This window comes from Typopeltis vanoorti, chromosome 1 (genome assembly GCF_054136105.1).
Source record: "Typopeltis vanoorti isolate ZY-2024b chromosome 1, IOZ_Tvanoo_1.0, whole genome shotgun sequence".
Taxonomy (NCBI): Eukaryota; Metazoa; Arthropoda; class Arachnida; order Uropygi; family Thelyphonidae; genus Typopeltis; species Typopeltis vanoorti.
Genome location: NC_143549.1, coordinates 35,297,098 through 35,324,235, shown reverse-complemented (window position 1 = coordinate 35,324,235; position 27,138 = coordinate 35,297,098). Strand labels below are relative to the sequence as shown.

General features: G+C 37.5%; 1 protein-coding gene across 1 annotated transcript in view; it reads left to right on the top strand.

Moving 5' to 3' along the window:
- Window positions 1-25,661, top strand: part of LOC150109886 (uncharacterized) — a 226,230-nt gene extending 200,569 nt beyond the window's left edge. Inside the window, exon 18 of the mRNA XM_090396448.1 lies at window positions 24,014-25,661. Coding sequence (XP_090252574.1) covers window positions 24,014-25,661 — 1,648 coding nt within the window. The remainder of the gene's footprint in view (window positions 1-24,013) is intronic.
- The last annotated feature ends 1,477 nt before the right edge of the window (window positions 25,662-27,138 follow it).

Genomic DNA, 27,138 nt, shown 5'->3' with positions numbered 1-27,138 from the left:
TTTAATTGTAAATATTTCATCCTAAGTATCTTAGGACATCATCAGTATAGTAGTTTAAAACAATAATAGGAATAACATACAGTTAGGGCGCACGATTACAATAGAATCTCATTAAACGTGCGTGCCATGTTAAAGGGAAAAAAAAAATGATTTAACACAATTTTGTATGACAATTTCCCATACTTTAGGAATAGTAAGAACGTCATTGCGGTTTAAGTTTGGTCTGTGTAGTAGGGCTTCAGAACTTTCTTTGTATAAACGTTCATGTTTATATAAAGATCTGTGTAAAAGTTTAGACTTTTCCCAATGGATCCTATGGTTTGGATTTTCAATTCCGTGTTGAGAGAGGCCAGATTTCTGCAGTTTAAAAAGACGAATGTGGTCATTGATGTTCCAAGATGCGTTTCTGAACAGACCTACCAGTCTGTCCAAAGTAAGACAATTTGTATGAGCATGGAATTTCATAAATGTCAGGCAACATCAAAAGTGAGAGTTTGTCCTTAGGAGAAGGCAACAAGTTGTAAATTCGGTTGATAGGTTTGTAAGTAGTGGCAAAATTGTATTTCTTCATAATTTTAGAAAGACGTTCAGAGATGCCTTTGACGTAAGGTATGGGAATCCTATGGACTTCTTCTTGTCTGGTTTGATGTGTGGAGAAGTGACTGATGATTTTTTGAGTTGTTTTCGGATTATTTAGGATGGCTGTATTTTTGATTACTTCTAATTCCTGGTTTAAAGATTCTTCAGAGGAGCAGAATTTGTGTGCTCTGGAAACTAGTGATTTAATAATGCCAGATTTCTGAGATGGATGATGAGCAGAAGAATTGTGAATGTAGCGACCTGAGAATGTATGCTTGCGAAAGACAGACGTGGCAATGGAACCGTCTTCCTTTCTTTGGATGTGTAAATCCAAAAAGGAGATACCCTGCGGAGATTCTTTTTCTAACATAAAGTTGATGCGATGATGAAGAAGGTTAATTTTATCTAGAAACTGTTGTAATTCATGTTCGCGATGATCCCAGACTGCAAATACGTCGTCGACATATCTTAACCAAATTTTTGGTTTGGGTTCAAAAGTGAATATTTTGTCTTCAAGGTGTTCTAGAAACAAGTTTGCTAGGTTTGGTGATAAAGGAGATCCCATTGCTGTTCCTTCTTCTTGCTTGTAAATTTGACCTTTCCAGGTGAAGTAACCTGATGCAATAACAAACTTGAACAATTCAACTATATCAGACGGAAATTTTTGAGTTAGTAATTCTATTGTTTCTTTATGGGGAATGTTTGTGAAGAGGGAGACAATGTCGAAGCTGATTAACAAGTCAGTTTTTGATAGTTGAATGTCTTTAATTTTTGTGTGAAACTCAGTAGAATTTTTGATTGAAGAGACTGAGTGGCCTATGTGAGGGAAGAGAAGGTTAGATAAGAATCTTGATAACTTGTAAGTTGGACTGCTGATACAGTCTGCAACGGGTCTAAGTGGAACATTAGTTTTGTGTAGCTTAGGTAAGCCATAAATTCTAGGAGGTCTTGCATGGTATGTCTTAAGTTTTTTGATTGTTTCTTCATCTAAGGAGGAAGTTTCATGAAGTAGCTTATTTAATTTTCTGAGTAGACATTTTGTAGGATCATAATCCAATTTGGCGTAAGTATTACGATCTTGAAGAAGTAAATTCATTTTTCGATCATATGAGTTTGTATCAAGAACCACAGTGGTATTTCCTTTAACAGCTCTGGTAATGATTATGTTTTTATTACGTTTTAAGGAAATAATAGCTTTCAATTCTGATGGTGAGATATTTAATTCTGAAGGTTTGGCATTGTAGATCACTTTAGCTACTTCAAATCGAAGTCTTGAAGACATGAGATTCTATTACAATAGAATCTCATGGCTTCAATACTGGAGAGATGGTTGACGTTTCTTTCTATATTATGTATAAAATCTAAATATGGGAAACATTTTGGTGAAATCACAGATTTATGGCCTCTTGCTAGAGCATTTAATTAGTGGACGGTTAGATAAATTGTTAGTGGACGGTTAGATAAATTGACTACCCATTTTTCCGTTGGTAATTTGTTAATGATCTTTTTTGATCGATTTAATAGATTAAGGTATTTAATATGTAGAGCACTATTGCTTTTATCAAAAACTTTTTTTCCTGAATTCTTTGAGACAGTTATAATTAATTGTAGCAATTTTTGATTTAACGTATTTGACAAGTCTGTTTCTAGTTCTGTAATATATAAATTGTTTGTTGCTAATTCATGCTTAGAAACTTGTAACTGATTGAGTAGTAAGGAATGACTTGCTTTTTGATAGATTTTATGGGCACCTGGAGATTTGATGGCTTCATTCAGTTTTGCAAAGGTTGGAATAAGATTATCGCGTCTGCATTTTTATAAAAAAGAGATTCTAGCTCGTAGCTTACCCTGTTTTAATTGCAGTTTTCCTAGTAAGTTTGTCTTCTGCACTGTCATTTCCCCTTGAAGGAATAAAACTTTTTTAAATAATGAAACCTGTGGTGCGATCATAATTAAAAGAAACACATGTATTAACCACAATGAAAATTATTTAATTGTAAATATTTCATCCTAAGTATCTTAGGACATCATCAGTACAGTAGTTTAAAACAATAATAGGAATAACATACAGTTAGGGCGCATGAATTACAATAGAATCTCATGAAAAGTGCGTAACATGTTACAGAAAAAAAAAATAATAATAATAATTATTTAACACAATTTTGTATGACAATTTCCCATACTTTAGGAATAGTAAGAACGTCGTTGCGGTTTAAGTTTGGTCTGTGTAGTAGGGCTTCAGAACTTTCTTTGTATAAACAAAGAAAGTTCTGAAGATACTTAGGATGAAATATTTACAATTAAATAATTTTCACTGTGGTTAATACATGTGTTTCTTTTAATCATGATCGCACTACAGGTTTCGTTATTTAAAAAAAAAATTTCCTGAGTGTGTTGTGAATGTAGACATATTGAGTCATTTTGAGCATGGTTGATGAGCATTGTGTGTACCTTCCATGATGAGTCTGACTCCATGGAAGTCAGATAATAATAATAATCTTCCTTCTTCTGGCCACATATTGAAAAAACTCCCTAGGATTTCTTTTAGTGTCATTTGTTAATTGCTAATCATATCAACTTTTGCTGCCCTTATTAAGTGAGTCACCCTCCTTGCTTGCTATTTGTATTCCTCATGTAACTGTTTATCTCCACTCATCTTGTGTCACCTCCACAATGCTGTTTTCTTATGCTTGCTTCACCTTTTCGGTCATCCATTTTACACCTACCTCTTGACCTTTGTAATACACTCAGTCATTGCCTCTGCCAGATACTTGCTAAGTGGAAACCAAGCAGCATTGATTTCCTTCATATCCATTTTCCCCATTCCATGCCATCGCTGCAAACTGCCTCCTTAGTTTGTCATAATCACTCACCTTAGAAAGTTTCACATATAACCTTTTCTCACAAAAGTCATGATATGGCTAGCCAAGTGATTACCATACTTTCACCCATTGGAGGAAGATGCAACACTTCATTTACAACAATATCTTCTGATGAGATAATCAAATTCAAGATCCTCGATCTATGTGGGGGCCTCTCTTATGTACTACTTAAGGTAGTTATCCCTTAAAAACTCAAGAAATTCATTCTCTTTGGTTCCTGATACTGTCTCTTCATCCTAGTCTATATTAATTTCCATAATGTGACACCTCCAAAAAGTCCAAAGACCTATGGAGAGAGGGAGGACACCTACTCTAGATCTCTGTCTCCACCACTTAGATGATGATGGTAGCGAACCATCACTGTCATCATCATCTACAACAATGCTATCTAGTGCCACCACCACCACCAATAGTATTTTTTGTCTGTAAATTGCATGTGTTCTCAAGGCCGATTTGTGTATGCAGGATGAAAAACCCGAGTCTCTAGGAGAAAAAACTTTGCTACCTTCGCATGAGATGAGTTAACTGATCTTCAATTTAAAAAAACCATATAAAGATTCCTTTCATCATGACGAGAATCGAACTTGGTCCTTTTCCGATCAAAGGGCTCAACATACCATTGTTCTTCCTATTGCACTATAGAGGCACTTATTTATACACTGGTGTCCAAAACCTAAGGATGAACACTATTTCTGAAGATAACTGCAAATTCATATAAATCAGCTTGTGGGAATTTGTATAACTGATGATTTTGAGTAGAAACAGAATTCGTGGGGGTCACATGGTAGTACTCAACGGGATAAAAGGCAAAAAGCTGCTCTATGCGAATTGTGTTTAAAGGAAGCTCTTTTCATAAAGGAATAAAGTGGAACTTGAATGTCTTGTAATGTCTCAAAGACATCAGCTAGATGATTTCATGAAGGAAAAAATTATTGGAAAGCTTGAAGAAGGCTTCAGAATTACCAATATTGCCAGAGAGTTTGGAATCTCACATAGCGTTATATCCAGGCTCTGAGGCATTTAAAACCAATGGAATGTGTTCCAGATGTTTAGTAAGAGGTCACTCTCACTCTACATGAAGCATGAAGACAGATTTTTGGTTTTAACAGTAAAATATAATTGATGCACCATGGCAGGTCAGCTCCATTCAAGCACAGGTATGTGGATATCTCAACCTATAGACCAAACAAACTCTGGTCTATAGGCCTACTTGTCGCAGACATCTAACTGCCTTGGCAAGGCAGTTAGATGTCTGTGACAAGTAGGCCTATAGACCAGAAAGCCTGTAGCCTGCGTCCCTTTATCCACAGCTCATCGTAGAGCATGTTTTCAGTGGTATTGTATTCATAAAAATTAATCTACTTGATCCCAGTAGATTAATATCATCTTTACAGATAAGTCATTTTAGTCTTTCCTCTGATTCTAGACAACACTTGATATGGCATGAAGTGGTCCTACTTACCATTGTGAGAATGTTCTTGAAAGGGATAGATGTGGTGGTGCTGAGGTCATAGTGTGGGGAGGCATTATGCTTAATGGATGCACCAAGCTACAAGTGCTGCTAAAAGAGACTATGACAATGTCACACCACATTGTACATGAGCAGTGGAGATACTTCTAGCAACCAAGGATATTAATCGAATTGAGTCACCAGCACTCTCCCCCCAGAGCTCAACCACATACATTTGGGAGATGCACTGCTTCATGAAATTTCCCTACAGAAAACAAACAAGGAATTATCCTTGTTTGTTTTGAGATGCACTGCTTCATGAAATTTCCCTACAGAAAACAAACAAGGAATTATCCTTGTTCTGAAGGAGTGTGTGAGTTTGCCTCAAGAACTCCTGAATCACTTGGTGCTAAGCATGGTACAATGTTGTGAGAGCTGAATCGCAGTTTGGGGTGGACATATTCCATACTGAAATGTCTCTCTCTCTACATAGTTTTCTGTAAGCACTGTACATTAATTCCTTAACTACATCCTTAGGAAATTTGTAACATTTTGTCAAAAACATATTGCAATATAATTTGTATGAAATTTATAACACTTTTTTGTGTAATAGAGGGATAGGACTGGTACGAGGTCTGGAGGTACAGGAGGAGAGTGTGTTTCAGATACTGAGTACTCTGGATGTCAGTAAAGCTGTGGGACTGGATGGTATTTCGCCACGAGTTTTGAGAGAATGTGCTAGGGAATTGACAGTACCTTTAACATGGCTTTTCAATGAAAGTCTGGCTTTGACAAAGGTGCCCAGGGAATGGAAGGAAGGTAAGATAGTGCCATTGCATAAGGGTGGTAACAGACTGGAAGTGTCTAATTATAGGCCAGTCTGTGTGTCATCAGTAGTTGTTAAGATCTTGGAGAAAGTAGTGAGGGACCATGTACAGCATTGGGCAGATGAGGGTAATGTTATCTGTGAGAATCAACATGGATTTGTGAAAGGACGCTCTTGTTTTAGCAATATGCTAGCCTTTTATAATAAAGTTACAAGAACATTAGATGAGGGAAAGGCATATACTGCAATTTTCTTAGACTTGGAAAAGGCATTTGACAGGGTGCCACATGATAAGCTGATATTTAAGTTGCAGCACATGGGTCTGGATGTCAGATTGGTCAACTGGATTCAGGATTGGCTGTCTGATAGGTATCAGAGAGTTGTGTATGGTGGAGCAGTTTCCAGGAGGCAGAGGGTTACAAGTGGGGTCCCACAGGGCTCAGTACTAGGACCTATATTGATACAAATTTCCTAGGAAATTGATACAAATTTCCTAGTATCAATGACATAGCCAGTGGATTGCAGGGGGATATTAAGTTGTTTGCAGATGATGCTAAGCTGGGAAGGATTATTAGTAATAGTGCAGATGTGGTAGCCCTGCAAGAGGATTTAAATAAGCTAGATAGATGGGCAAATGAATGGGGGTGTCAGTTTAATGCAGCAAAATGTAAGGTCTTGAGGTTTGGGAAACATCGATGGGATGCTGCATACTCTATGGGAGGAGTTATACTGGAGGAAGTAGGGGAGACAAGAGATCTGGGGTTGATGATTGATAGAAACCTGAAGTTTAGGGGATATATTGCAAAGGTAACACAGAGGATTGCTGCTATTATGAGAAGGACACTGACCTGTAGAGATAAGAGGGTTATCATTCCGTTGTATAAGTCTCTGATCAGACCACACTTGGACTATTGTTCTCAGATTTGGTCCCCAGGATTTGAAGGGGATAAATTAACTGTGGAATTTAGACGGATGACAAAGATGGTTTCAGGACTGTACAAGGATAGTTATGAGGATCGGCTGAGAGAATGTGGACTGCAGGGTTTGGTGGATAGAAGAAGGAGAGGTGATATGATTGAGACTTTTAAACTGTTGAGAGGTGGTTACAGGGTTGACACTGGGGAGTTCTTTTGCTTGGTTGATCAGCGGGAAGGAGTGATGACAACAGGCCATCCCTGGAAGTTACGAAAGGAAACTGTGAGCAAGAGGGTAAGGAGTGGTTTCTTTGTGTGGAAGGTGGTTGAGCCGTGGAATGCATTGCCTGATGGAGTGGTGGGAGCGAGAACGGTCAGTGAGTTTAAAGAGTGGTATGATAAACTTTGTGTTTCTCGGGGGGGGGGGACCTCCCCTCGATGAGTCTTGACAGACTTTATGTCTTAGGAAGGACCTCCCTCGAAGAGTCTTTTGACTCCTTGGAGGCCTGAATAATAATAATAATAATAATTTATTAGTATGCTGGCAATAAATTTGTCCACATTTGGCCATAATCATGAAAATTTTTTCATATACAGGTAAAAATGTAGTTTGTCCTTAGCACACAAGTGTAATTAACTGTTTCAGTTAAGCAGCTAAGTACAAGTAAATTAACATGAAACTTAACACACACATATTTTTTCATGTGTGTTAAGTTTCATGTTAATTTATGGGAACCCCAATTTTGCCATCTTGTACATGATACCTTGGAACATGTTACATGGGACGACATGAATGGTTGTCATATCTTGACTTCAGTAATTGCAAGACTTAATTTTATTATTATTATTATTATTATTGCATGGGCACCTCTATGCAGTTTTAAGACTCATCGTAGCAGATCCAAACTATCAACACAATATCTATGATACCTTTCTTTGAAACATTAGCAGACAAAGCATGCCCAACTGATTCAGGCAATCCATTCCATTCATTCACCCCTTTCTAACTGATAAATCTAGTCCTCACACCCTTGCTAACCACACTCTTACCGAACTTCAAGAGATGACCTCTTGTTTTGCCTGACTAACCAAATGCAGAAACATTTCCCCTGCATGAATTCTATAAAATGCTTTAAGTAACTTAAATATTTCTACCATATCCCCCATTTTTGCCTTTTAACCAACTTTTGCAATCCACAAACCCTGAATATATCTCCTCATTGGGTGCATTCCACAGGCACTCACCTCTTGAATGCACCCAATAGGAGATTTTTATGCATAACTTTATGCTTTTTCATATTAAATTGACATCCATTATTATTATTATTATTTCCCAAGACCTCATGGAGTCAAAGACTCATCTGGGAGGTCCTTTTATGACACACACACACACACACACACACACACACACATCTCATCATACCGTGTCTTATACACACTCAAACTCCTTGCAGTCACCACACTCTCAGGGTTTTGCCTATACTTTCAGTCTATTTAAATCATCCTGCATGCTCTCCACATCACATTAACTATTACTCTACCCAACTTTGCATCATCAGCAAACAACTGAAGTGCCAGCACAGTGCCCTGCAGCACACCACTAGTCACCTGCCTTCTTCTGGATTCTGCTCCTCCATATACTATTTTTTGGTATCTGCCCATCAGCCACCCTTTTATCCATGTCACTAGTTTCATATCCATCCCTGTTTTTGCAGTTTGTGTGACAGAATTCCACATGCATCCTGTCAAACACCTTTGCAGAATCTAGCATTATCATAATGTAGCCATTCCATTTATCCAACTCAGCTATCACTCTATTATAAAAAGTGAGTAAGTTATTAAGGCATAACCAACCCTTCTCAAAACCATGCAGCCCCTCATAGGGTATCATATATAAGGGAGAGGAATTGGTGGCGCAGATAGCATCAGCCTGGCCAAAAATTATTGCGATCACTGAGACGTGGTTGACAGAAGGGGATATAAAAACAGAAATAGAAGTCGCTGGGTATAGCATTTTTCGTCAGGATAGGAGGGGAAAGCGTGGTGGTGGGGTGCTGCTTATGATAAGTGATGACCTATGTCCTCTAAGAGTGGAGAATTTGGAAGGAAGTGAGACAAATGATTTTGAGAGCGTATGGTGTGAGCTAGAGGTAGGCAAGACAGGATATTTAGTGGGGTGTTGCTACAGACCCAGGAGCACAGAGGATGGGGACCAGGAGATGTTTAGACAGCTAAGTTTGGCAAGTGCAAGAAGAATGATTGTTATGGGAGATTTTAACTTCAGTAGTATAAATTGGAGAGAGGAACATGCATGTAACAATAGGGGAATGGAATTTCTAGAATTCTTGAGGGACAAATGTCTTAGGCAACATGTAACAGAGGGAACAAGAGGTTCAAAAATTTTGGATTTGGTTATAGCATCAGAAGAGTTGATAATAACTGAGTTGACGTCTCTCCCACCAGTTGGAGAGAGTGACCATATGGTGTTGACATGGAAAATGAATAGACATGTAGGAGTATCAAAGAGACGGGAACTTATGTGGAATTATAAGGCAGGTGATTATAATAGTCTTAGACGTCAACTTCGGGAAGTTTCATGGAGGGAGGAATTGGACGGCCGGGATATCACCAGTGCGTGGGAAATTGTGAAAGAATATTTGTTATCAGCAATGGTAAGTTGTATACCACGAGTGAAGAAGAGGGCGCAATTTGGAGTAAAGTGGATGACAAACAACATTAAACAGGAACTGCATGCGAAAAAGAGGCTATGGAAGAGATATAAGGAGACAGGTGAAGAGAGGATGGGTGAAGAATATAAGACACAGGCCAGAAGAGTGACTCGTGTGGTAAGGAAAGCGAAACTGGAATATGAGAGGAGATTGGCCCTAAGATCCAAAGAAAATCCTAGGGAATTTTTTAGCTATGTGGCCAGTAGGAGGAGAAATGACTGTGGAAGAATGATATTGTGGGATAAAAATGGGAATAGAGTGACTGATGCAGAGGACATAGTGGAATTGTTCAATGAACACTTTATTGGAGTATTTCATCCTAGAGGAGTCAGTTTTAATGCTAGAGGGATAGGACTGGTACGAGGTCTGGAGGTACAGGAGGAGAGTGTGTTTCAGATACTGAGTACTCTGGATGTCAGTAAAGCTGTGGGACTGGATGGTATTTCGCCACGAGTTTTGAGAGAATGTGCTAGGGAATTGACAGTACCTTTAACGTGGCTTTTCAATGAAAGTCTGGCTTTGGCAAAGGTGCCCAGGGAATGGAAGGAAGGTAAGATAGTGCCATTGCATAAGGGTGGTAACAGACTGGAAGTGTCTAATTATAGGCCAGTCTGTGTGTCATCAGTAGTTGTTAAGATCTTGGAGAAAGTAGTGAGGGACCGTGTACAGCATTGGGCAGATGAGGGTAATGTTATCTGTGAGAATCAACATGGATTTGTGAAAGGACGCTCTTGTTTTAGCAATATGCTAGCCTTTTATAATAAAGTTACAAGAGCATTAGATGAGGGAAAGGCATATACTGCAATTTTCTTAGACTTGGCGAAGGCATTTGACAGGGTGCCACATGATAAGCTGATATTTAAGTTGCAGCACATGGGTCTGGATGTCAGATTGGTCAACTGGATTCAGGATTGGCTGTCTGATAGGTATCAGAGAGTTGTGTATGGTGGAGCAGTTTCCAGGAGGCAGAGGGTTACAAGTGGGGTCCCACAGGGCTCAGTACTAGGACCTATATTGTTTAACCTTTATATCAATGACATAGCCAGTGGATTGCAGGGGGATATTCAGTTGTTTGCGGATGATGCGAAGCTGGGAAGGATTATTAGTAATAGCGCAGATGTGGTAGCCTTGCAAGAGGATTTAAATAAGCTAGATAGATGGGCAAATGAATGGGGGTGTCAGTTTAATGCAGCAAAATGTAAGGTCTTGAGTTTCGGGAAACATCGATGGGATGCTGCATACTCTATGGGAGGAGTTATACTGGAGGAAGTAGGGGAGACAAGAGATCTGGGGTTGATGATTGATATAAACCTGAAGTTTAGTCGACATATTGCAAAGGTAGTGAAGGTAACACAGAGGATTGCTGCTATTATGAGAAGGACACTGACCTGCAGAGATAAGAGGGTTATCATTCCGTTGTATAAGTCTCTGATCAGACCACACTTGGACTATTGTTCTCAGATTTGGTCCCCAGGATTTGAAGGGGATAAATTAATTGTGGAAAGGATACAAAGACGGATGACAAAGATGGTTTCAGGACTGTACAAGGAAAGTTATGAGGATCGGCTGAGAGAATGTGGACTGCAGAGTTTGGCGGATAGAAGAAGGAGAGGTGATATGATTGAGACTTTTAAACTGTTGAGAGGTGGTTACAGGGTTGACACTGGGGAGTTCTTTCGCTTGGTTGATCAGCGGGAAGGAGTGATGACAAGAGGCCATCCCTGGAAGTTACGAAAGGAAACTGTGAGCAAGAGGGTAAGGAGTGGTTTCTTTGTGTGGAGGGTGGTTGAGCCGTGGAATGCGTTGCCTGATGGAGTGGTGGGAGCGAGAATGGTCAGTGACTTTAAGGAGTGGTATGATAAACTTTGTGTTTCTCAGGGGGGGATCTCCCCTCGATGAGTCTTGACAGACTTTATGTCTTAGGAAGGACCTCCCTCGATGAGTCTTTTGACTCCTTGGAGGCCTGAATAATAATAATAATAATAATAATAATAATAATATTGTTATCCACCCATTCCAGAATTCTCTTTTTGATCAACTTTTCCAGTACTTTTATTACCACTCTTGAGATACTAATTGGTCTATAATTTGCTACCAATGACTTAGATCCTTCTTTATTCGAAGGAATTATTTTGCCCTCTTTCCACTCATTTGGGACTTTGCTAGAGCTGAGACTTAAATTAAACAGCCTAGTCAAAAGCATCACCAGTTTCCCTGCACAGATTTTTGGATTCAAATTTTGCAAAATACTAAGTACCTCCAATTCTTCAACTTCTATTTGCACATCAGTCCATCTCACCTCTGTTATAACAGTCTCTTCATTTGAATGATATACCCTTGCAAAATGATCACTCGGTTGCTCAATAATTTTGTCTGCCTTCACTACCTCTCTGCCTTCTGCACTCATTAAAGTTATCCTTTAATAGTAATTCTTTCTCCTGATTACCACATAATGAAAAAACTCTTTGGGATTTCCTTTTGCCTGTTTAACTAATCTCTTCTCATAATCTGATTGTGCCTTCCTTACTATGCTGGTCACCTTTCTTGTCTTGGACTGTTCATGAGTTAGCTGTCACCTTTCTCCTTATATACTCTTCACAACATTTTCTTTGTTTTCAGTTCATGCTTAATTCATCTACTATTCATCTAACTCCTATCCAATTTACTCTCCTGACCTTGAGTATATAGTGTTAGTAGATATTGCTTCCTCCAGATACCCCTTGACTATTTCCCATGCACTATGTATTCTATTCTCCAAGTGGGGAATAGTCATTTCCCCACTTGGAGGCAATGTAGCTATCCTAGTTACAGACAAGTCTTATGATCCTATAACGAGATCCAGCACTCTTGTATACCCAAGTTCCCTCCATTTCTCAGTAGGTGTATAAATTCTGTTTCTTGCCATGTGATCTTTCCTCCTTCCAATCTATGTCTCTGAAGTTGAAGTCCCCAATAATAATTACTTGACTTGCACTCATTATATTATATCATTGTACAATCTGGCCTATAGCAGCAACCAGTTTCATATTTTGTCCTTTTGGCCTCAACCTCACAGCAAATTGATTCAAAAGAACTATCATCTGTCCTACTGCTGATGATGGCAGATGGATTTAGAAAATACTAAATCCATAACATTCAGTCACTATAACTAGATCATCTGCTGTTAGCCAAGTCTCATTAATGTCTATTTCTTTGTGTGTGTGTGTGTGTGTGTGTGTGTGTGAGAGAGAGAGAGAGAGAGAGAGACACACACCTTGAATTCCTTCTTTTACTTAATGTTTGAGATCTAACAGATAGGCTTAGGTGTTGATGGTTATTCATGACTTATTTTTCACGGTATTAACACCACCATAAACACTTTTATCAACAAAGATGTTTTATTAATGCTTATATTTTGCTGATTTTCAACTCAGCATCATCAGAGCACAACACACATGTAAACGTGACAGTGAGTGAGTGAAACAATATAATTGCAAAAGACAAAAGATCTAAAGTCCTATTTTTGGCGCCCTCTAACGAGAAAAAAAAACAAAAAAACACAGCAGTTATCCAGGAGTTTTTCTTAGGATAACCGTCTCCCAAATTTTTGGCAAATTAATGCAACCATATTTGTTAAGGTTGGGAGAATTCTTCAAAGCCATTGCTGACTCAAAAAATAATCTTTCAGATCTATAACGACTCCTAAATAGCACATTCGTTTTCCTCCATCTAATCCTGTGTGAAGGAGTGTCTAAAGTGTGGTCTGCCAGTCCCGACCTGCCATAGTAATAGTAGCAAATGTATCTTTCATGTTCTTCCAGGCGGATGTTCACTGATCTTCCTGTTTGCCCATAATAGGCCAAGTCACAGTCACACGGAACTTCATACACTCCTGGGTGTGCTAAAGGGTGAAGTTTATCCTGAGGCGAGCGGATCAGAGTTGCCAGCTTGACACAAGGTTTGAAAGTAGTGCGAAGGCCATGTTTCAACAATACTTTGGCTATCTTTTCCGATGTACCTCTGATATAGGGAATAGAAATGGTCATGTTGTATTCTTGTGTATTAGGGGAGGGCAGAGTAATGGGCCTATGTAGTATTTTATCTATTTTGTAGGGGTTGTAGCCGTTGGCTAAGAACGTATGGCACAGGTATTGGAGTTCAGTGGTCAGAGCTGTATCGTTAGAACAAATGGCTCTGTGTGTAAGTGTTTTTAAAATGCCGTACTGTTGGACTGGATGATGATGTGATTGTTTATGTAGGTATCTTCCTGTGTGTGTGTGTAGGCTTTCTGTAAATAGAAAAAGATAGTGATCCATCTGAAAGACAGGTGACTAATATGTCAAGAAATGGTAAACAGTTATTTGATTCTTTTTCTACTGTGAAGTGAATTTTGGGGTGTTGGCTGTTTAGGTAGGTGACAAAAGCATCCAAAGTGTCTTGTCCATTGGGCCAGATGGCAAACACATCATCTACATAGCATAACCACACTTGTGGCTTGTATGTAGCTGTGGTAAGTACTTTGTTTTCAAAGTGTTCCATCTAAAAATTCTAACGGGGGAGAGAGGGAGGAACCCATAGCAGTACCATTAAGCTGTTTGTAGAATTCCCCCTCCCCCATGTAAAGTAACCTGCATTCATGGTAAATTGAAATAATTCAAAAATATCTGGGGGAAATTTAGACTGATTGGTAAATAAGGAGGTGACATCGAAACTAACCATTATGTCTGAATCTTTTAGGATTAGATTTTTAACCAGTGTTTTGAAATGGATTGAACTTTTTACAAAAGTAGAGGAGTTGCATGTGGGGGGGGGGCAAGCGACTTGGCTAAATGCCGGGCCAGTTTATATGTGGGACTATCTATGCTATCAACTATGGGGCGTAGGGGAATATTAGTTTTGTGGATTTTTGGTAATCCATAAATACGGGGTGGTTTAACATGAATTGGTTTTATTTTCCTGATGATTTCTTTGGGCCATGATGTCACTTTTTTCAGTAATTTTTGGACTTTTTTTTTTCTTTTGAGACATCGTAGGGTCTCGATGTATAATTTGATATGTGGAACTGTCACATATGAGATCTTGCATTTTTCTGTTATACTCTTCTTTATTCATGATAACTGTTGCATTTCCTTTATCGGCTTTTGTAATAATAATATTTTTATTATTATATAACTTTTTAGGGCAGTTATTTGCTTACGTGGCATATTGTTTTTTGGAGGCTTAGCCTTGTTTATAATACTTGCTATATCTAGTCGCACGTTATTGGCCATTACTGGTGAAAGATCGTGGATACCCCGTTCTACTTTCATCATAATTTCTACTTTAGGAATTTGTTTGGGCATGACGGCAAAGTTATGTCCTAGACTGAGGACGTTCTTGGCTTCTTCAGAGAGTGTTTCCGACGATAGGTTTATGACCACTTGGTTTTGTCGAAGTTGCGGTTGGGACTTCGTATGTTGGCGCTGTTGTAGGAGCTCAAATTTCTTTAGGTGCTTGCTTTTTACTTTTGTGAATTCTTTTTTTGCTGCAACTTCGGAGATGTGCTGCAGGACAGTCCATATTTCAGGATTTAACACGTTTATTAGTTCTTGTTGTAGAGCTGTTTAGCTTGCTAAGCTCTATACGAGTAGCGGCGATTTGTTCTCGAAGAAGCGTTAAACTCGCCCGTTACTACACAATGGCTTTGAAGAATTCTCTCAACCTTAACAAATATGGTTGCATTAATTTGCCAAAAATTTGGGAGACGGTTATCCTAAGAAAAACTCCTGGATAACTGTTGTTTTTTTTTTTTCCTCATTAGAGGGTGCCAAAAAATAGGACTTTAAATTTTTTGTCTTTTGCAATTATATTGTTTCACTCACTCACTGTCGTGTTTACATGTGTGTTGTGCTCTGATGATGCTGAGTTGAAAATCAGAGAAATATAAGCGTTAATAAAACATCTTTGTTGATAAAAGTGTTTATGGTGTTGTTAATACCATGAAAAATAAGTCATGAATTAGCGTTTGAGAAAGTTGTATTGTAACAGATCAATAAATTCTTCTTCATTCTTATCTTCTTTCTCTGCTACTCAATCAGTATTTGGATAATTTATGCCATTCATGATAATTACTCAGTACCGAGCAGGATAATTTGGTGATTTATTTATCATTCTCAAACTGAACTACCAGGACTGTAGCAACTCTCCACAAAGTGTTTCATACTGTTAGTCTCCATTTTCACACCAGATAGCCTCCAATTCATTGCTACATGTAAAATTATTACTATTATTGCTTTCATGAGTTTGTACTCTAACTATATTCAAATACTGTCAATAATATTATCCTCCTCCTCCTGTCCTATCTTTTGTATCCTTCCTAAAAATACCATCCTTTACACTCAATTCCAATTATTACATTGATCCTTTACACTCAATTCCAATTACTACACTGACTCTGAGAGCCAGAATCAGTGTAGTAATCTTAGGCTAACATATATTCACCAAGACAATGAGCTCAATCTCTTTGTTCCTGATGCTCCTGGTATTGATATAGACATAACAAGTTGCCTCCCCACTTTTTTTGTATACTTACATCTGCAATCTGCATTTCGTCACTCTCTCTCTTTCCTGTTTACACACCTCTACTTCTTTTTTCCTGATCTGTGTGTATAGACATAACAGGTTACTTTCTGGCTTTTTTGTATACTTACATTTGTAGTCCTTATCAATTTAGGCAACTCTTTCTTTCCTATCCATACACAAACACACACACATAGAAAGAAGTCTGAACCCCAAGCATATAGGTCTTTCTCTTCAACAGACTCATATCTATGCTTATTGACATTCGTATCATTATCATATGTGCATACTTTAGCTGAACTTACACACATATTCTTCCTGTACTACTATTATTATTATTATGCAGGCACTTTCACAAAGTCTGCAGACTCATCAGCTGAAATATTGAGAGTTCACTTATTCACCACTCTCTTAACAAAAAATCTAGAGCTCAGTCCTCATTGCTAACCACACCCTTGCTTAGTTTTCAGCATTGACTCCTAGTTCTTCCCCACTTGTCATGTACTGAAACCTCTGTGTCAATCCTATCAAAATCTTTAAGTAACTTATGTCTCTCTCTTATCTCTTTGCTAAAGAACTGATAGCTCTGTTGACCTGGCTTTTCAGTGAAAGTCTGGCTATGGGAAAGGTACCCAAGGAATGGAAGGAAGGTAAGATAGTGTCATTGAATAAGAGCAGTAGTAGGGAAGTGTCTAATTTTAGGCCAGTTTGTATTTACTGATCTTGGAGAAATTAGTGAGGGACCATATACAGTGTTGGGCAGATGAGGGTAAAATTATCTGTGAGTCAACGTGGATTTGTCAAGGTGCACTCTTGCTTTAGTAATATGATTGCCTTTTATAATAAAGTGATAAGAGCAGTTGATGAGAGAAAGGCATATACTACCATTTTTTTGGATTTTGAAAAGGCATTTCACAGGGTGCAACATGATAACCTGATATTTAAGTTGCAGCACATGGGTTTAGATGTTGGGTTAGTCAACTGGATTCAGGATTGGCTGTCTGATAGGTATCAGAGAGTTGCGTATGGTGAGGCAATATCAAGGAGGCAGAAGACTACAAGTGAGGCCCCACAGGGTTCAGTACTGGGACCTGTATTGTTTAACCTTTATATCATTCAATGGATTGCAGGGGGATATTCAGTTGTTTGCAGATTATGTGAAGCTGGGAAGGTAATAGTGCAGATGTGGCAGCCCTTCAAGAGGATTTGAATAAACTAGACAGATGAGCAAATGAATATTTGCATATCTGTATCAGTTTAATGCAGCAAAATGTAAAGTCTCGACATTTGAGATACATCGATTGGAGGAGCTGTACTGGAGGAAGTAGGGGAGACGAGAGGTCTGTGGGTGATGATTGATAGAAACTTGAAATTCAGGGAACATATTGCAAAGGTGATGAAGGTAACCCAGAGGATCGCTGCAATACTGAGAAGGATGCCGACCTGCAGAGATAAGAGTTATCATTCAATTGTATAAGACCTTGATCAGACCACACTTAGACTTTTGTTCTCAAATTTGGTCCTCAAGATTTGAAGGGGATAAATTTACCGTGGAAAGGGTACAGAGGCAGATAACAAAGATGGTTTCAGGACTGTACAATGTTAGTTATGAGGATGAGCTGAGCGGAATATGGACTGCAGAATTTGGTAGATAGAAGAAGGAGAGGCGATATGACTGAGACTTTTAAACTGTTGCGAGGTACTTACAGGATTGATACTGGTGAGTTCTTTTGCTTGGTGGAACAGCATGAAGGAGCAGTGACAAGGGGGGGGGGGCATCCTTGGAAGTTACAAAAGGAAGATGTGAGCAAGAGGGTGAGGAGTGGTTTCTTTGCATGGAAGGTGGTCGAACTGTGGAATGCATTGCCTGATAGTGATGAGAGCAAGAACGGTCAGTCAGTTCAAGGAGTGGTATGATAAACTTTGCGTTTCTTAGGAATGACTTCCCACAATGAATCTTTTGACTCCACTTTTAGCCTGAATAATAATAATAATAATCCTTCTCTCTCTCTCTTCTTGCATTCCCACCTAACTCTCTCCACTTGGGCCTGGCTCCCACCGAAGAGACCTCAATAAAGGTCGAAACTAGTCTGGGTAGTGGCCCTTCCCTTAATGCATAACATTATACATATCCGCAAGGTGATGTGTTTTGCATTATGGGAGATACTGAGATAGGAGTGATGTTAGCTTGCTCTACCTTTGCAACGAGTTGCCCAGTGTTGTACTACCTTACCCCAGTCCTGAAGATGCTTTCAGGTGCAAACTTTGTTTGCTTACACTTGGATAAAGGATTAAACTAAATTTATTATAGTCTAACCAAGTGAAAAATCAACTTTGAACGTTTATGTTTATTTGTTCATTTTATTTATTTATTTATTTTTATGAGTAAAACTCCTGTTGAACAAAAACTCCTGGAATAGAGAGCGTTCATTGATTCTTCTAAATTTCAGAACTGTGTTATTATACATTAGAAATACAAAAATATAGTTCTTGGAAATTTCAACTGGTCGTACATGGGTATTTTAAAGCCATAGGATTACTCTGAAGTTGACAACTTGGGTGCTCAAATTATGGCAGCTTCCTCTGTGAATGGAATAAGATCCAAATAATTTTAATGGAAGATAAAAATCAGCTTCTTCATTGTAATTTTATATCAGTCCCATTTGATTCAGGGGAATATTATTTTACCTTTCCTTCTTTTAAAAAACCCAACAGCAGCAAATAACAACAGAGATGATGTCCAGTATTTAAAATTAAATTTCTTCCTATTAGTAATACAAAAAAATAAAAAAAAGGATATTTTTACTAGCTCACAATTAAAGAACAGATAAAAGATTAATAAATTATACTTGACGAGGAGTTAAATTATTTCTTTAATCGTTGACCAAGCATGAACAAACGCTCATAATTAATGAACAGATAAAATATTAATAAATTAGTCTTATATTAATCCCTACATATGCTGTATAAAAATACTCACAGCATACTTTTCTTTTTTTTAGCCCACCAGCCCACATCAAAGAAAATATGTTGTATTTCCTCTGACATTTAAGAATGTTTGCAGAAATACAGAACACAGAAACAGAGTAGGGGCCACTGCTGCACCACACCTCAGAATGAACAGCTGGTGTTGATTCATTTGCCTCAGCAATAATAATAAATAGTATTATTCTTACGCGGGCTTCCGAGATTACCATCCTGCATCAAAGAGTTGACTCGTTTGAAACAGACTGAAAAAAAAAAAGGCATGGGTGAAGTGCAAAGACAGCCTGGCACTACAGAGACTTCAGCTAGGCCTTTATTAGACCTCAAAAACTTAATTCTCCCTTCTCCACTGTAGCAAATCAATTGCCAACTGTCCTGCCACTCTACTGCAACAACAAGGGCAGGTTTGTCACCTGGTGACCAACTGTCCCTGGAACAATAGTCGTCTTGCAATAACAAGAGAGTAAATATCGCGGCCACAAAATTACAATCCCGTCTTGCATTAAAACATCAAAAATAAGAAACGTCATTTGCAAACTTACAATGGACTTAGTTTGAGTAGAAATAAAAATTATGATGTTTTAAAGAAAGCAAGTCAGAAATGACACCTACTTTGTTTCCAGCAAAACTGTACTGTCTCACATACGAATTCTCATATGAAAGACCCTCAAACAGTCATCTCCAAATAGCTGTTATTTTTGACTTGCTTCAAAGAAAGCAAGTCAGAAATAACGCCGGCTTCAGTATCAGAAAAACTCTGTATGTGACCCTTATAGAGAGTTGTCTGCTTTCACATTCTTTCCACTCCAAACACGAACACCAAGAGAGATTTTGGCTATATGCAAAACAGCATCTCTTTACAGCATTCTTCATTTTAATAAATTATCCTTGACAAGAAGTTAAATTATTGCTTTAATCCTTTACCAAGCATGAGTAAATGAAAGTTTGCATTTGGGGTATGTTCACAACTAGGCAATTTAACTTTGTATTGAATTGCCGCAATATTTCATCATTCACTGCACACCACCCCTTTCAGGATGTGTATTGCAATGCATTATGTGGAAAAGTCGCTTTTGAGCCTAGTTTTAACATTTATTGAGGTAATGTTTATTTTCAAACTCTCTGAAAACTCTTATAGATTCAATAGGACTCTATCTCTGAAAACTCTTAGAGCTCGAACTCTCTTTCTATACTTATTCTATAAGAGATAATTCTCATGGAAAGGCTTAGATGTTGGTTATACATTCTTACTAAATAGCTTAAGGAAATGACAACATACAATAGAACATACATTAAAATAAATTTTAATACACTTCCAATATTTCGGCAACATCACGTTGCCATTATCACAGGAACTTAAACACAAGACACGTACACGCAAGCACAACACACAATAAATGAGGAATGAAGCAGGAAGTTATTCTTTCTCCTAAAAGTCCTGATGGTGCCCCCTAGCGGGCAATGTTGGTATTCTTGGCTGATTGGGCTGAAGGTCTTCTGATGTAGGTTTCCCAAATTTGGGGAAGTCTCATGCAACCAAATTTGTTGAGGTTTGGATTGTTTCTTAGGGCTGAGGCTTATTCCATGAATAGCCTTTCGTATTTGAATTTACTACAGTGTATTATCGTGGTTTTCTTCCACCATATTCTATGGCGGGTATCCAGCGCATGGTCTGCAAGACCAGAGTGGTTGTATTGGTGAAAACAGACGTAGTCTTTGTGTTCTGAAATTCTGATATTAGCTGTCCTGCTTGTTTGGCCAAAGTAGGACAGCTTACAACTGCAAGGGACTTGGTATACACCAGGTAGGTCTTGGGGGGGGGTCTTTAGTGGAGCAGATAAGGGATGCCAATTTTTTATAAGGTCTGTAACAAGAAGTTAAGTCATGTTTTTTAGGATTTTTGTAATTTTTCCGGGGTGCCTCGGATATAAGGAATGGTGATGGATTTAGAGTAATCCTTGTTGTGAAGGGGGGGAAAGGGGATTGTGGTTTATTGGTTTCAATATTTTTTGGATTTTTTTGGGGGTGTAGCCACTGGCTAAGAAAGTGTTGAGAATGTGGTTTAGTTCTGTGGTTAGGGCATTGTCATTGGAACAGATAAGTTTAGCCCTGTTGTGCAGTGTCTTAATGACTCCATATTGTTGTGAGGGGGCGGGTGGGATTGTTGGTGAATGTATCTGTCTATATGGGTGGGTTTTCTATAAACTGAGAAAACCAAGGTTCCATCAGGCTGGCGGGTGACTAAGCTTGATTTTCTCAGTTTATACAAAACCCATCCATACAGGCAGATACATTCACCGAAAATCCCCCCCCCCACAACAATATGGAGTCATTAAGATACTACACAACAGGGCTAAACTTATCTGTTCCAATGACAATGCCCTAACCACAGAACTAAACCACATTCTCAACACTTTCTTAGCCAATGGCTAACCCTCCCCCCCCCCCCAATCTTAGCCATGGCAATCCATTCCAGTCATGCACCACCCTGTGAGAGAAAAATCTAGCCCTCACCCTAGCGACATTCATTCTTAGGTTTCAAGGATGCCCTGTTGTCCTTTCTCCACCCTCCATAAATTGAAATCCTGTATGACCTTTCAGAAATTTGTAAGTCCCAATCATATCACCCTTCTTTCTCCTGTTTGCTAGTGTCTGCAGTTTACAACTCAATTTGTCTTGTCTTCATAATCAGTATTCCACTATCCTGATATCATTTTTAACACTCTCCTTGCACTCTCTCCAGTATATCAGAATCAGAGCAGAAACCAGGAGACCAGACCTGCACACAATATGATTCTTCCATTGATGCCACCTGCTCAGATCCCTAATTTTTCTAAGAACTCTCATATCTGTGATCTCTAATCTTTGATCAAGTGCTTTATTTCTAACCCATTTCTCCAATCCATAACTTAAAACTGGTTTAAACATTGCCTTGTATACCTCTAGTTTAGTGTTTTAGCTAATTTCTCTCTTCCATATAAATTAACTCAACTGGCTCTCCATCTTTGCTTATTCCGTTGTCTATTTCCAGATTTAACTTCACTTAAAACTGCCAAAATAGCTGAAATATTTTACTTGTTCAATAGGCTCATCATTCAGAATGCAGCTGAAGTTTTCTGTGTTCTTGCCTACTTTCATAGTTTTGGTCTTTTTATGGCTAATTTTCATGTCATTGTTACAGCTGTTATTCAATTTAGTTAAAGAATTCTGAAGACTTGCACTGGACATAGTTGGGAGAATAACATCATCTGCGTAAAACAATGAGATAAGTTTGATATCTCCAATTCTAATATCAGGTTTAATGCTACTTTCTTTCTTAATGTGATCCATGAATGGAGATAATGTGTATATTTGTCTTACACCTGATTTTACATCAAACCATCTTCCTATATTTCTTTCAATTCTAACTGCTGACTTACAATTTAAATATATACTATGTATTGCCCTGTATGAGCCTCCATAGCTCAGTCAGTATAAACAAAGTCCTTTGGTCAGAAAGACCTGTGTATAATTCCTGTCGGTGACATGAGGAATCTTTATCTGGTCTCTTTCAACGAAAGGTGAGTTAACCAGTCTCATATGGAGGTGGGGGAGTTTTCACCTGGAAACTCTTGTTTTTCATCCTCCAGAACAGGCAAACTGGCCTGTGAACACACATGGATTACAGTCATGAATATATCCCACCCATATGCCAGTCCCGAGCCCAGATAAAAATTTGGATTGGGGGAAGCAATAGCGAACTACCCTGTAAAAAAAAAATCTCACCAAGAACGCTTTGTGGGCAATGCCTACAAAGTCACCTAGGGTCTGAAAACCACCACCACCACCACCATTGCCCTGTATAATGTTCCATTTACCCCATATAACTGTAGTGTTTTGAATAGATTCACTGGGTACCTTGTTGTGTGCCTTTTCCAGATCTACAAAACTTAAATACTTGTCATACTCTCATGATTTCTCAATTATTTGTCATAAATTTAAATTCTGATCCTGACAACCTCTGTTTTGCCTGAATCCAACTTGTTCTTCTTCCAGTTTTTCTCAGCCTCTTGCACTTAGTAGAGAAATTCCTCTATAATCCTAACATTTTATAAATGGGTTAGCTCTACTCTAATCATCTGAAATTCTACCTTCTGACCAAGCCCTCTAAATTATGGAGTAAAGCAATTGCAGAAGTTTTATGCTTCCATATTGAAACATTTCTGCTCACATCTACTTCAGCTGCCTTTCTGCATTTCAGAATTTTGACAGTTTTTTCTATCTCAAGTACTGATGTGTACTCCCTTTGCATTTCTGTTGAAAGTTTTCTACTCCAGTTCTGTCACTGCTTGTTTCATTTAACAGTCTTTCAAAGTAATTACTCCAGACTTTTAGGATATCCTTATCTTCAGTTTTCATGTTACCTTTATCATCTCTGATTCATTTTATGGCATTCTTTCCTCCATTTCTAAGCGTTTTTGATAGCCTCTAGAACATTTTGCTACCAGCCTGATATTTATTTTCTATATTTATTTTAGCTTCTCATTACTACTTTCACACATAGTTTAACTCTCTTACATTTTTCTCTGTATTCTTTTAGGGCATCTGCCAACTTATTTGCTAGGAACATTCAGTATAATTTCTTCTTTTCCAGGACTGCTTCTTTAACCTGAAATTGTATCCACTATGGCATTCTTATTTTTTTATCCATGGCAACTTCACCACATGCTTCCCTAGCTGAATCAATCAATGTTTTCTTCAGAGTTTGCCACTGAGATGCCAAGGTTTGGTTCTTGTTTTCAAACTGTTTCATTCTTCTTCAATAATATTTGTATAGTTGAGTTTACAGATTACTTGTAAAAGCTGCTCAACTTTAATTTTTTTAAAACTTTTTAACTTACTGCTCTTTTCAATGAGCAGTAAGTTAAAACTAAAATATCCTACTTAAAACTAAGATATCAATCGTTCTAGCTCATTCTGGTCATAGTTTAATAGACTTTTACTTTGTAAGGTATAAACATAGGTGAATTAGTGAAATTATATAAAAAAAACTATAATTGTATAACTTGCTAATGTATTCTGTTTTGTTGTCATATTTTATTTATTTTTATTATGCTTTTTTTTTTTTACAGTTGCATGCTGTCTCCAGCCAATCCCTACATTTATTATATTTCTTTCCTGGGACCTTCTTGCCTTATTCTTCTCATCAATCTGACTGTCTTTATCATGGTAACACGTGTTCTTTTTACTCCTCGTATGACTTGCAAAGCAGGGACAATACGAGGAAAAGGAGAGAAATTTACAGTCACTGCTGCCCAAGTGAGAGGAGCATTTACTGTAATGGTATTATTGGGAGTAACTTGGGTGTTTGGAGCCTTTGCAGTTGGCAGAGCAAAACTTATATTCCAGTATGTATTCTGTGTTGCTAACTCACTTCAAGGATTCCTCATCTTTGTTGTTCGATGTCTCCAGTATCCTGAGGCTCGCATTGCTTGGGCACAACTTCTCAAAACAGGTACCCTTAAGAAGTATCGTGGAGTAACACCTCCAGGTAGCTCTTGGACAGGAAATTCAAATTCGAGTAATAAGCAGAATGGTCACTCAACTACAACACGTCTTGGAAGCGGAGTTAGCGATACTACAACTACTGTTGTGTTTAACAGTAACTTCTGGAATAGGACTCAGTGCAAGGAAGCTTCTCATTATAGTGCACAACCAGTTGATTTGTCATCTGCTAAATTTCCTCATATGTCAACGTTTACTTCTGTTCTGAAAAATATAAATTTAGAACAGGATGAAAAGCAAGGAAAAGAAATTAATAGAACATTAGAACGTTCTGCTTCAGAATCATCTGCAGAACTTGAAAAAATTGACTTAAATCAAAATGGCACATCTACATTTGGTGTTGGTCCCAAAGTGGTTGTAGAAATAATTAGTACTGAAGAAGACAAGAATTTAAATGTAAGGACCAGAGAAACAGAAATAAGTTCTTTAACACCTGATGTGAAAGATCATTTTGGATCTTATGGTTCTATTGGTTACATAGATGATGAACACCATGAAAGACGTTTAGCAGCCAGACAAGGTTTTTCATCACATACATCCCGTTTATTTGCTCGGTGCAAAAGTGATTCTCCTCCAGAAATTGAGAAACAGAATTCTTGGCCAAGAACTCTGAGTTCATTTTTAAGTGGACGAGAACAACAAGGCCAGTATCCTGTGCAGGGCAGTAGTCAAGTAACACTTCCTAGGAGATGTATTGCAGGATTAACTGGCAAGCATTCTGAAACACAGTCTTGTCAGTCAGTTCCTCTTAGTATTGTTAATTTACGGGAAAGAGAGATTGCTCTTCCATCATCAGAAAGAAGTCTTGAAGGAAATACAGAATTAGAGGAAAATGGATTTTGTGTTCAGCATCAGAATTCTACATTTTGTGAACTGTCTGAATCTCTCGGGGTACAAGACTATGAATTACCAGTTCAGGATGATGTTTCCATTATGCAGAATTTAGCAAGACCAACTGATCGGCTTCTGGAAGAAGAACAGTCTTCTTACAGCCTTGGAAAGATGTTGAATGCAGATCATTCCACTGAAGACTCTGCATTAGAAAATGCAGGAGTAGAACTCACTCCAACAAAACATACAGGACACAGCCTTAAGGGAAGGTTTGAAACTGTTAGCGACACTGCCGATTCCTGTGATAGTCACCAGGACTGGAGACATGGATTTCCATCACCATGTAATATATTGTTAATTGATACAGCTTCATCCAGACTGTGATGTTAAATTTTTGATAATTTTTATTTTTATCACCAAGATCATCCTCACCATCATCATCATTGTGGATAAATGTATTGTTCAGTTAGAATCGTATGACAGTAGTTAAGTGAAATTCATTCTTAAAAATATCACTGATGTATATGATGCCTGCATTCTTGTTGACAATCGAAGAAGCAATCAAGAACACTTCAACTAATCAGGTTTTACAGACTGAGAACGTTGATAATTTATATGGGTAAAAGTGCATTTTGATAATTTAGATCTTAAACCTTTTTAATATTTTAGTTTTTAAAGCAAGGTTGTTACAACAAGATATAAAAATGATTTAGAAACTAGATGTTATAAAATTAGATAAATATAAATATATGTGACACAGATTAGTTGAAAATATGTTTTAGCCAACTGACTTGTATAACTTTTTTTTTTGGAAACATGTTACACATGTTTTAGGTACGTTCAAACATTATATTTGATATCTTCCATATTAATTTAACAGTTTTTCAACTATTAAAATATAACTTGAAAAAGAAAAATTTTAAACTAAAATGTCTTTTGAAATGTGATAGCCAAGTAGGTCACTTGACAGTCATTATAGTCATTACTCATACCTCAGCCTTTTTTAGTGGACTACTCAACTAAAGGATGAATGATTTTATAACATAAATATAAAAAAAATATGAAAAATACTTCCAGTGACTTCTTTTATGTCAATTTTGTGTGCTCATGTACAGTATTTTATGGACTAGCCAGAGAGAGAGAGAGAGATAATCAAATGATTTAGTATGTAGAGTAACCAACATATGTGTATGTGAGATAGTTCTTTAATATTCTGATAAAACTGTTGTGATTTTATGACTATTTTTCCCTCTGTATTTTATTTTATTTTATTTTTTCTCTGTTCTTTGTGACAGCTTATTTCAAAACATGGTAGATAATTGATCCTCTTAAAAAAAACCAAAATCAGTAATTTGTTCCAGCATTTATTTAAGATTTATCTTTAGTTTCAGCTTTGACTTTTCTTAAATCAGTGATAAATCAGGGAAAAGAAATTCATTAATGCTATCTAATGGCGCATTTTTAGAACAAGGCACAATGTGCCTTTGTTTTAATATATATATATATATATATATATATATATATATATACATAACACTATAATTATACTACCAAAGCATAATAAATAATCTCTACACTATTGTACTTATTTTCTTACAGTTATCATAATTTGATAACTTTTATGGCATACATAAATGGCTGTTATCTTTTAAATTTCAATACAGTTCTCATGTTTTATTATATTTAAATATTTTCGCATTTTTCTCTCTTCTTTAATTTATTTGTTTCCAATGAGATATGAATGCTAAATTATTATTGTTATTAGCAAATTATTAATTAATCATTATTATTATTCAACACTTCCATGGAGTTACAAGATTCATTTGTAAGAGGCCCATCTTAGGCAACACAAAGTCTATAA